Consider the following 12,143-nt stretch of genomic DNA (forward strand, 5'->3'; position numbering starts at 1 on the left):
TCAAATTTTTAAAGTAATTTCACATCACGTTATTTCAAGCAATATCAGTAATTCTACAGTTCTTACTTTCAAAACCTGAATATTCATATTAATTAGTTAAATCTCATATCCACACGAGAACTGATCATGTTGTAACGACAAAACCCCTTTGCTTTGTAAGAACTGGTTGCAGATCAGTCAGTTGCTGTGGGGCTTACAGAAGACAACGAAACAAAACTGACATCAGATCAGTTTGTCCCTCTGACCCGCCTACTGAGGAAATGCGTCATTCCGTCGCCGGTGGACGTGGCTGCTGGGAAGCGCTTCCCGGTTGTTATCCTTGGTTGTCGCGCCAAGCACCTCCGGGTTCCTCCGTTCATTGGCGATAAGTTACATGTGCCAAAACAAATATAATTAAATCTGGTCTAGCAAATAAAGAGACAAGTAGTTGTATCGTTGTATTTTTTAAAGAGACAGCGGCTGACTGCTACAAACATGGACACGTACGGCAACTCGCACAAGAAACCGAAGCTGGGCAACGCTGGCCAAAACTGGGTGAGTTATTAAGTTGTGTTGATTCAACATGTATCACACCCGTCCACCTCCACTAACCAGCTACTAACGAGCTAACAGGCTAACTGTTCGGCTAATTAGCTTCCTTCACGTTACACCGCTATAATGCTAGCTCTCCGTTTAAAGCCTTGGTTGCTAGCAGCGCGAGACTGAGAAGTTGCTAATCAGTTAATAGTTAAGTGAAGGGCTTCAACTATTTGTTTAATTGAATCTAAAGCTGTGATAACATTAACCTTGGTGGTTGCTGCCACCAAAACGATCAACAAAACACTGTTTGCATCCGTTAGCTTTTTCCAGCTAACCCTCTGCTGCACGTATTCCTCTCTGATGATTAAGTACACCGCTAACTCTGAACTGCGGTATTTACAGACATCAAGGATAAAATATGTAACATGCATACACTGTGGTCCTCCAACATGCATCTAAAAAACACAAAACAACACCAGCAGACACACTCACAAAAGTACAGAATCAAACAATTAGTTAACCTAGAAAGCCTTATTATGACAGTTGTGTCGTGACTGTGGGTTTGGACTGATGGTCGGATAAATAGTTTGAACACATCAGCTTTGTTCATAATGTTCAATGCTCTACATGCATGTTCTGAGCAAACAGTTTATATCTGAGAAGCCATTTTTTAAAGCTACTTTGAAGAGCTAATGTGATCTGTTCATATAAACTGCCTATCTTTTTTTTTTTTTTTTTTTTAATATACTTGTATAATTGGGCCGCAAGTGGTTTGCATTGACAGTAAATCTGTATAATTACAGGGAATGCAACGTGCAACTAATGTCACCTATCAAGCTCATCATGTCAGCCGGAACAAGCGCGGGCAGGTTGTGGGCACACGAGGAGGGTTCAGAGGATGCACCGTTTGGCTGAGTGGTAGGTTATTTTTATTACCAGGGTGTGTTTTTTCGACACGTGTATATCATGTCGTAGCTGTTTCATAATTCTGTTGTTTTGTCTTCTTTGCCCAGGTTTGTCTGGCGCAGGAAAGACCACAGTGAGCATGGCTCTGGAGGAGTACCTGGTGTGTCACGGTATCCCCTGCTACACACTGGACGGGGACAACATCCGCCAGGGGCTGAACAAAAACCTTGGCTTCAGCCCAGAGGACCGTGAAGAGAACATTAGGCGCATTGCTGAGGTGGCTCGGCTTTTTGCTGATGCTGGGCTGGTCTGCATCGCCAGCTTCATCTCCCCCTACAGCAGGGTGAGTGACTCTCAAAAGACAGCATCACCTTCTGAATGTTTAATGAGAGAAACAGAGGACTCCTATTCTGTTATACAATCTTTATTGAGCCACGTTTGAATGAACTACGACCCTTTTGTGAACCGCTTTCTGCTATTGTTGGGATTACTTATTGAGCTTGGGTTGATTATGATGATGTCACTGATCATGTCACTGTCTTATCATTATCCTGCTGAAAATTATGACGCCAGTGCCAACAATAGATTTGAAATGATAAAGTAGAGATTTTGAAGGCAGGCTTTTTTTTGTTCCTGCCCTGATTGTTAAACAAACAAGGCTCACTTTTTTAAAGTTATTCTTTAAAAAAGTGAATTTAAATATTTCCTACTACATCTGCAGCGCAACAGCTGTTTATTTTGTTGTACTTGCAGTACTATGAAGGATCGTGGTGCACGATTAGCATCATATTTGTTTCCCCATTACTGTCTGTCATTGATGATTCTGAGCTGTGCTTGCTGCAGAAAACATTGTTGTTTGATGAAAAACCAAACACAATGAGCCTTAATAGTAACATGCCATCTTCTACTAACTCTTTGACTAAATCATGTGTGTACCTCGCTGTGTATTTGGTTATTGTCTGTCAGGATCGCCTTAATGCGAGGAAGATCCACGAGGTGGCAGGGCTGCCTTTCTTTGAGGTGTTTGTGGACGCTCCACTGGATGTCTGTGAGCAGAGGGACGTGAAGGGGCTGTACAAGAGAGCCAGAGCGGGAGAGATACAAGGTGGAGTATCCTTTAGTGCGGTCAGTAGATCCAAGGCCTGGATTATTGTTTCTGTCATGTGATCCATTCTGGGTTCATACTGTGACGTCTCTTACATAGTACTTTGTTGATAAATGCAAAACCGAGGGCAGATATTACCGTGTTTCTCAGGAGACACATCTACAAAGCATTTACATGTTCATCAGTGGGACTTCTGCTGTTGTATGACACATGGAAATACCATCATTTCCCAGACTTTGCTTCCTGTTTCAATTTATGCTTATCTTGTCAAATTACACAGAAATGACATGACAGTGAGAATAAAAGTGATGCATCACTGTTAGAGGAAGTGCTTCTTATCATATTGTGGTGCAGCAAGTTGGGTTTATCTTTAGCAGCGGAGAGATCTTTACCCAATTTCCAGAGTTTTGTAGCTAAGATTGACCTTCTTTAGTCTCCCTTCTGTCTTTGGTATAGTTGAAACATTGTTTGTTTAGAGTCAAAATGTATCGTAATTTCTATTACCGAACAAAATATTCTGCTGCAATCAAAGCGGTTAAAAAACAGTTTGTTCTCCTTCTTGCCGTGCACAAAGCACTGGCTCTTATATTGTTCAAAGAAAGTTTATTTAAAAAAAAAACTAACTGATTTAATTTGATGACGCCTTTTATCTAAAATTAGGATTTTGTTAAAGGATTTGAAATGTCTTCTCTTGTTTCATCAGGTTTCACTGGGATTGACTCCGAGTACGAGAAGCCAGAGGCCCCGGACCTGGTGCTGAAGACCGACTCCTGCAGCGTGAATGAGTCCATACAACAGCTTGTTGACCTGCTTCAAGAGAGAGTGAGGGGGAGAAATAATCCTGCTTTGACTTGTTTAGAGTCAGCCGCTGTTGGTTTTTATTAGCGATGGCGCATTTAAAGAATATTTGCGCAACCGTCATAGACACAGTTCAAACTATACATAGGACTGTGCTATCGCTCCTGTTGGCCACCAGGGGCAGTAAAGCCTCATATTTGAAAACCTCTAACTGTTACAACATCTACACTGTGTCATGCAAATCAATATTTCTTTTGTTAATAGTAAGCCTTTACTAAATATTTGCTTCCGCAGGATGTTTGGTAATGATTGACTTGTCGTTAATCATTTCACGTTGTTTTTCTGCAGGACATCGTTCCCATTGATGCCTCTTATGAAGTGAAAGAGCTGTACGTTCAGGAGAATAAGCTGGACCTGGCTAAGGCTGACGCAGAGACTCTGCCCGCTGTACAGATTGGGAAGGTACCTCTGAGTTTCTTTAGGGATTTTCATAAATCTTTATAAATAAATGAAGCTAAATGACTATTTATGGGCTTTGTATGTAAATTGAGGAGTTATTTTTTAAATTTATGTAAACATTGACCTCTATCCTTTTCATTTGAACGGCATATTATAAGTTGATGGTCAATAAGTGACTGTGTATGCGACCCTCAGGTGGACATGCAGTGGGTGCAGGTGCTGGCTGAAGGCTGGGCCACGCCTCTGAATGGCTTCATGAGAGAGAGAGAGTACTTGCAGTGTCTTCACTTTGACTGTCTGCTGGACGGTAAGATGTGTTCTTTAGGAAAATATCAATTTCCTATTTCATTGTAAAATTCAGTGTTGCTATACTTGAGAAAGGCACTAGATGGAGATGAGTGCTCACAAAATAGATTACTCAGAGGTAGTGGATGGCTTTCTGTCGGTACATCAGGTCAGTTCTTACACCCACAACATACCTCTATCTATATCTATAGATATAGATAGAGGTATGTATTATATATATATACTAGAACTTGTGCACAGTGAGCTCCAGGATGTTTTGTATTATTTCCATCAGTTGAACCCCAAATCTCCGTCAGCTGTAGGTCTATGTGCTCCTCTCTCATATTTTTTTTACTTTAATATAAAAATTGACCACTCTAATATAAATGGAGCATTAAATTAGGTTCAACAACTACTCTCTGCATGTGTCCCTGCAAACTGCTAGTCATATTTTGCACAGCTGGATGTGCTGAGCGGCTTAAATACATTTTGTTTTTCTTGCGAGCTGAAGAAGCTCCATCACACAGCAGTGATGTACAGCTCAGCCATATCGCAGGATGACACATTGATATACTCAGACATGATTTAGATGCAGAATTTTAAGAATGACGCTGTTGTAGATTATGCTGGTGTAAGTAATAAGTCCAGTTGCACCCAAGTCTCAGAAATACCTTTTTGGTTTTTATTTGGCACTTTTCAGAATATGAATATTACTTTTGATGGAGAGTCTCTTGGTGTAATTACAGCAATTTCTCATGTATTGCTTGAAATTCCAAGAAAAAGTCGATTTACTTTTATTGCCCATGTGACCGCTCAAGACACAGTTGTGTGTGTGTTGTGATGCCAGATATTTTGCTACACGCATAGTAAAAGGAAAAATGCATGAAATTAATTGAAAGTTAACATAGCCAGTATTTCATGTTCAGATTTTGACAGGTTATATATTTCTCTGTCCTCACTGAGGGATAAAACCTTCAAGTTCGTACAACTTGATGATTTACGGTCTTTCCTCCGAAAGTTAGCTAGCCGGAGAAATGGAGCCGTCTGGACAGACATAGGTGAAAATATATATTGATGTGAAATGTCTTGATTCCGGAGGGAGACGGTAACAGAGGAAGAAGCTTCTGTATTGATTGACACCACACACCACCATTTGTCCATTTTCACTTCCTTCCAGGGATTTGACCGTGAAAGGATTGATCACCCACACTACTGCACTAAAGCTGGTCGGGAATCAGAAAACTGCATGTTTGACTAATCAAATAGTCTGCAAAAATAAACCAAGACCCAAATCCAAGCTTGCGTCTCTCTCGCTCGGACATTTGGCAGTTGTGTGTGTGTGTGTGTGTGTGTGTGTGTGTGTGTGTGTGTGTGTGTTTTTATTGGAACCAGCTGTGAGCCCTACACTGTGATAGAGGGGACGAGAAGAGGGTCCGGGGGGGAGCCGGGAGCCGGTAACAGTCAGCGTCCCGTCCTGTTTCCACTGCATTTGATCTGATGGGATGTGAAAAGCGTGCCGGTCCAAACGTTTTCATCAACCTGGATGAAGCCCACGCCAACAAGAACGCCGTCACTGCTCCGCTCAAATTATAGAACGAGAGAGGGTCAAGCTCCAGCTTAGCTTAAAAGGGGATTTTTCTCCTCTGGCTTCTTAAATTGCAGCCTTGAAGACTCACTGTAGCCTGTGGTTTAGCTATATATCCCCCATTTAGCCCAAAGGGGTACAGAATGGAAACTTGATCAGAGTGGTTGAGCTGTTTTGTTGAGTGTACTAACCCTTTGAACGTTTTAACCTGCCTTTAATAGGATATCTGCTCTCAGTCTCCCGGTGCTCTGCATCGGGGTCCTGAACATTGTTTTTCTTGGATGGTTATCTGATATTAGAGGTTCCCTGTGGAGCTTTCTTGAAGATTACGTGATAATGGAAAAATACGAATGTATTTGCCTTTTATCCCTCATGAAAATGTTCTTGGTTCTCCATTGTCCTAGGTGGCGTCATTAACCTGTCGGTGCCTGTGGTGCTGCCGGTGTCTACTACAGATAAAGAGCGGTTAGAAGGGGTGACGGCTGTGGCTTTGGTCTACGGCGGCAGACGAGTGGCTATCCTTCGCAACCCTGAGTTTTATGAACACCGCAAAGAAGAGCGATGTGCTCGTCAGTGGGGCACCACCTGCAAAGACCACCCTTACATCAAGGTACATTTGAAAACTGAATATAGGCTAATTATGTTGGAAATGCTGTCGGAAACCCCAAAAAGTACCACCGTGGTAAGAGTACTGAGGAGCTGCAGACGGTCTGTCTCAGTGTGATAAACACTGCATGCGAAAGCAAACTGCCTCCTTGGCTTCAGCGCTGATCGAACACAGATCCGAGCTGGCCTCTTCACATTGCTTATGGAAAGACTGAATAGGAGGAGGTGGAGCTTCTCTCACAGTCTGTCAGGACGCCCAGTACAATCACTTGATCTGTTTGGTCCACCCTCATTGTGCAGGTGTTATATTTGGATGCTTATTCTCTCGCTCAGCCTCCAGGAAATGCGTTGAAATTGTGCTGCTAAACTCAACAGGCCGCGGAATCCCTGCCAGCTTCCACCTTTCCCGCTCACCCAACTCTTCTCCAAATATATTCAGGGATTGTTTCCATCTGTCTCCGACCGACGGCTGCGGGGCACAGGTAGACACGAGATAATGTCCCGAAATGATCCTGCACACCGGGCTTAAAGTTGCACTGGCTTGTTGGAAAAGAATGGACCAGTCTGGTGTTACAGACAAGAATAGTTGTCAGATTGGCTTTTTATAAATCCACCCCAGCACCGTGTGCATTGACTCATTTTAAATCCCATTGTTTTCAGGATTAATGCAGCTTGTGTTTTGGCAAAGGTGCAAGACGAAATGGAAAGTAACCTGTATGGTATTTAGTCATTTTCCCCCCCTGGGGTCAGACTTACTGTAAACATCATTGTCTCATTCTAAAGGAGATTAACTCGAGCACTAGACTGCAGCTCTCTCAATATTTCAGCGAACCTGGTTGTCATTTTTCCTCCTCAGCAGATATCTTTTTTGTTTTTGTCTCACCTTGTTGGTGATTAAATCTGGCCTGGAAATGTGTTTTAGGTTGCAGGAGGCTGCCAGTTTCATAAATTGGTCCCATAACTCTCCAGTGTCAACACCTTTCACAACTGTCATTCTTTATCCGCTCTAACTCGTCACAGCCGGACATGTGTGCTCAGCTTGCCGTGATTTAGGGCGTCACTCATTAAAAAGTGTGTGTGTGTGTGTGTGTGTGTGCTTAACTCCCGGAGCCGGAGTGCTCGGCGCACCTTTCTGCTGGTAGCTACAACTTTATTATCCTGTCTCTTTCCGAGCAGAAACGACCTGCTCCATATTACACGTAGTTAATCCACTTCTTCCTGTTTACCTGTCCGTCAGTCAGACGGGAGCCCGCTTCATCGGAAACCATGGTGTAGTGTGTTTATTTTCCCATGTGAAGTCCTGGGGCACTTATAACGGCTTAAACGGAGCACATGTGTAGAGAGGGTGGACCCGCTCCTTTGATGTAGCCATGCAGACGTTATGTTTTTCCACTCACTTATGTCAGGAAAATAAATTGCGACATGTCTACGCTGTTGATCTCTTAAGAGTAAGACTGTTGGGCATCTGTTCTGACTCTTCTCAGGCCAACAGTGGACACGTTGGATTAATCGGAGTGTGGAAAACAAATCCCGACATGATCCTGAATACTTGTTACGACGGAGCCAAGTGGTTATTGATCGCATCACGTAGACACCTCTACTGCTGACAACTTTGATTTTTACATATCGCTTGCCAGGTCAAACTGAAATCAGTCTGTAAATGATGGATCTCAAAGAGTTTCTGTTGCGTATTTTACTCTCATGATAAATTACATGTTGAATGAAACTAGTGACTTTTTTTTTTTTTTTTTTTCATCGGATTCCAAAACGTCTTTTTTCGCAACACTTCATGTTTCATTCGTGGCCTTTGTTTTGAGCTCTCGGTGTGCTCGTTGTATTGCGGAGCCTGTAGAGAGATGTCGCGTTGTATCACATTAACAGAGCACAGGTTAGTCTTTTCAGTAACTCTAGCTACAGTCTCATAAATGCCACACGAGGCAGGCGAAAGGTATTGCCTGAAACAATAGCAGCCGTTGCCTGGATCCTGAGCACTTCTGTGACATTGTTGGATAAATCTGTTGAGGGGGAACATTTCTCTCCAATGTGCTCATGAGGATCCTCACCACGTTTTTATTGTGGAGTACAATCTCGTGATGTCTCTGCTCTGTTTTGAAATTCAGGTAGTAGATGTGGCCAAAAGAGTGGACATGCCAGAGTCTGGCTGCCTGTTTTAACGACGCCACAGACTCTGATTTACGCTGGTGTGTCGTCGTTGCAACTGGCTAATAACTCGGGAGTTTTAGGAGAATTCTGGCCCGGTTCCAACACGGTGAAGTTTTTATGGGCCACGGTGTCTTAAAGTCTGGATTATGTTTGAGTTTTGTTCCCCCGTCATTGTCATTGTGACTCCTATTTCAGATGGTGATGGAAAGCGGGGACTGGCTGGTTGGGGGAGACCTGCAAGTTCTGGACAAGATCTACTGGAATGACGAACTCGATCAGTACCGACTGACACCCACTGAGCTCAAACAGAAGTTTAAAGAAATGAATGCTGGTATGGGCCAAGACGTCTTGAACCGAGGACTTTCAGAGATACAGTTGTGTCACAATGTTTATAAACTTCAACCTTTTTTCTTCTTAAAAAAGGAGAAGACACACTCACTTCCATGCTATTATTCTCTGTTTAGTCTTTGGGGAAGAAGTAAGGGACGCGGATTAGGTACGTCATCGGAGAGAAAGCTCTGGGGAGATTCAGTCCTTCACTGTATGGAAAAGTCCCGAGAAAACTCCAAGGCACTCGTTTAAACAATTAAAATGCCCTTATTGTAATGACATAGTCATCTGAGACCCAGAAATCAAACTCTGAAGCCTTTACCTCGCTGACACTAAAGGCATTTAGCTGATTAAAAGAGAGTGCCTTGGAGTTTTCTTCTTAATTCCTTATTTAAAGAGCATCTCAAATGAACTCTATTTGAGTCCAGGAAGCTTTCTTACTTCACTGCATTAGGTTTCAATAGTTGGGCCCTGAGCTGCTTGATTATCTCTGGGTCCACTGTGGCCGATTTGTTTGTTTTGTACAGATGTGTCCAGTTGTGTTTGGTTGCAGTCATACACACTCTTCTCAGCTTCCTCCTCTCTGTCTTTTCAGATGCTGTATTTGCCTTCCAGCTCCGCAACCCGGTCCACAACGGCCATGCTCTCCTGATGCAGGACACCCACAAGCGTCTCATCGAGCGAGGCTACCGCCGGCCTGTCCTGCTGCTCCACCCGCTGGGAGGTTGGACCAAAGACGACGACGTGCCGCTGCCCTGGCGAATGAAGCAGCACGCCGCTGTGCTGGAGGAGGGCGTCCTGAATCCAGATTCCACTATCGTGGCCATCTTTCCTTCGCCCATGATGTATGCTGGCCCAACTGAGGTAATGGTTATTAAGAATGTTGGATCTCTTTTTTGTTTTGGAGTGAAAACTGGCAGGAAGGTGATTTGCGATTGACTTGAGGCGCTCTGTCGAGCGTTTGTTTGCCATACACAGACCTCTTCGTATGACTGAGCGTAGCTGGCAATCATTTAATCATTCATTTACGATGATTAGAAAGCTACAGCTAAATGATTAAGAGCAGATTGGAGGCTCGTGGTTGTCGGGCAGTGAGTTTATTCAGTTTGTAATTCTGAATGGGAGGTTTAGAGAGCCAGACTCAGCCTGAGTATCATTGTTTCATTTATTTTTCTTACCCATTAAAAACAACATATTTTCCTTAATCTGCGTCTCCAGGGTCTGTCTTGCCATAAAGTTTTTTTTTAAGCCAAATATGGAAGTGTAGATCCTAAAATGTACAGACTACATGGGCAAGAACGTAATGGCGGTAGTTTTAGTAACTGTCCAGGAGTAATGTGGAGATTTAGCAGTTATTGATAATGACAAACAGAAACCATAAGTGCTTATATTCAATTCAAATATCTGAAGTTTTCAGCTAATCTTATACACATTGTTGTTGGTTGAAGTGAGATATTGTAGTACCCACAGCCAGGTAAAGACAATTTACAAACCATCGTATTAAATATAACAATCTTTATTGTAAATTATATTGTAAAAAAGATGTTATTTCTCTTCGTAGCTTTACAAAGAATACATACTGTTTATTCCAGACTTTCTCTAACAGTATTTACAGTTTTTCTCTCTTTAATCCTTGTCCACAGGTTCAGTGGCATTGCAGAGCTCGAATGGTGGCTGGAGCCAACTTCTACATCGTGGGCCGTGACCCTGCAGGCATGCCCCACCCGGTAACGGGGAAGGATCTGTATGAGCCCACTCACGGCGCCAAGGTCCTCACCATGGCACCGGGCCTCATCACGCTGGAGATCGTACCTTTTAAAGTCGCCGCGTACAACAAGGTCAAAAGAGCAATGGATTTTTATGACTCCAAAAAGTGAGTACTTGTTTATACCGTAGTTTTAAAGCCTGCAATCTTGTTTCCCATGTGTTTAAGGTAATGGGTGATGGAATACAGAAATAGTTTGAGGTTAAGGGCCTCTGTCCACATACCGGCTTTTTCTGGCAGAAAAGCTCCCGGAGAGCGCTGCCGATAAAAGCACTTTTCAGAAATAATCTGTGTCTTCCCGGCCGGTCTGCTTCTACAAATGAGCTTTTCGGTCTTTTGATATGATCGTGTCCGTCTGACAAACGAGTTCAGGATAGATAGACACGACCAAAACAAAACAAGTGTCTACTCCATTTCCGTGACGTCACCAGCACTTTGCTGAAACATTCAAACCTTGTAAATAAAAAGCGCCCGGAGCGACCGCACCAAAAAGGCGGAGCCTGCGCTCTCTCCTCATCGGGAGCCAATGAAAGAAGATGCTGTGTGGACACGGTCCCTAAACAATAGTGCTCACACTAAAGTCAAAAGCTTATCTGTAGATTTACTCCAGATTAATACCTCACATTAAGGCCGATTACAACCAGCAGTCTAAACAGAAATCACATTCTATAAATCAACTACTCATTAGGCTTGAGTTTTAAACCCTTTCATCCATTTTCTTTCCTCCTTTTGTATCGACAATACAACACAAAGCCAAGAATAACAGGGATTGTTTTTCTTTCTTATTCAGATCAAATGTGTTTTGTGGATTAGTATGAGCTTTGATGTTACTCAAAGATGACAGAGACCTGCCATTAATTAAAGTCTGTATACAAACATTGCACATGATGACTAAGATCAATCATGCAACCTCACTGCTTTTTGTGCGGACTTGGTGCAGCCTCCACCGTCGGGTTACGCAACCTTAGCTGTGTGTTCGGCCAGGAATGTTACATCTAAGTATGGCCAGACTAAAAAGACTTTCTTTGTTTTCCATGATGCATATCTGTGATGTTGAGTCCAAACTGAAATGTTGATCGGGAACATCTAGTACTTTTAGTGCTGCTAAAAATTGCATTATTAAAAATACGATTGACCATTTGTTTGTTTAGCTCTCTTTTACTTTGAAATGATGACATAACCAGGTAAGAAAAATAACTATTTCCTGAGTTTGAAACAATCAGTTTATGACAGAAAATCTGTTATCGGTTGAATGTCACCGTTTTTCCACATTCTGAAAGTTTATTTATCTTGAATTTAAACTGTCTAAGTTATTGACTAAAGTAGAGAGGAAAGCTTTTATTTGTCACAAACCCAAGTAAATGTGTAGTTCAATGCAGTGTGGTATACTCATTAAGACGAGCGTAGAAATACAACATGAAAGAAATCCAGAAAAAAATGAAGACACAAAAAAACATAAAGATGTGCAATAAATTAGAATGTATATATGTTACAGTTGTAGGCGAACTATACAAAAACATTTTGTTTAGACTCAAGGGAAAATAAAAAGTATACGCAAGTATATTATATTCACTGAAACATGGAATATCGCCTCATTGGCCTTTTTAAAACACATTTCATAT

General features: G+C 42.4%; 1 protein-coding gene across 1 annotated transcript in view; it reads left to right on the forward strand.

The window, feature by feature from the left end:
* The first annotated feature begins 290 nt into the window (after window positions 1-290).
* The window catches only part of papss1 (3'-phosphoadenosine 5'-phosphosulfate synthase 1), a 14,803-nt gene continuing 2,950 nt past the window's right edge, over window positions 291-12,143 (forward strand). The window contains exons 1-11 of the mRNA XM_031863339.1: window positions 291-534; window positions 1,323-1,437; window positions 1,533-1,768; window positions 2,392-2,530; window positions 3,234-3,352; window positions 3,677-3,790; window positions 3,983-4,094; window positions 6,062-6,267; window positions 8,622-8,757; window positions 9,352-9,620; window positions 10,400-10,629. Of these exons, the coding sequence (XP_031719199.1) occupies window positions 475-534; window positions 1,323-1,437; window positions 1,533-1,768; window positions 2,392-2,530; window positions 3,234-3,352; window positions 3,677-3,790; window positions 3,983-4,094; window positions 6,062-6,267; window positions 8,622-8,757; window positions 9,352-9,620; window positions 10,400-10,629 (1,736 nt within the window). The 5' untranslated portion in view covers window positions 291-474. The remainder of the gene's footprint in view (window positions 535-1,322; window positions 1,438-1,532; window positions 1,769-2,391; window positions 2,531-3,233; window positions 3,353-3,676; window positions 3,791-3,982; window positions 4,095-6,061; window positions 6,268-8,621; window positions 8,758-9,351; window positions 9,621-10,399; window positions 10,630-12,143) is intronic.

This window comes from Anarrhichthys ocellatus, unplaced genomic scaffold (genome assembly GCF_004355925.1).
Source record: "Anarrhichthys ocellatus isolate YVR2014 unplaced genomic scaffold, GSC_Weel_1.0 scaffold28, whole genome shotgun sequence".
In the NCBI taxonomy this organism is placed as follows: domain Eukaryota; kingdom Metazoa; phylum Chordata; class Actinopteri; order Perciformes; family Anarhichadidae; genus Anarrhichthys; species Anarrhichthys ocellatus.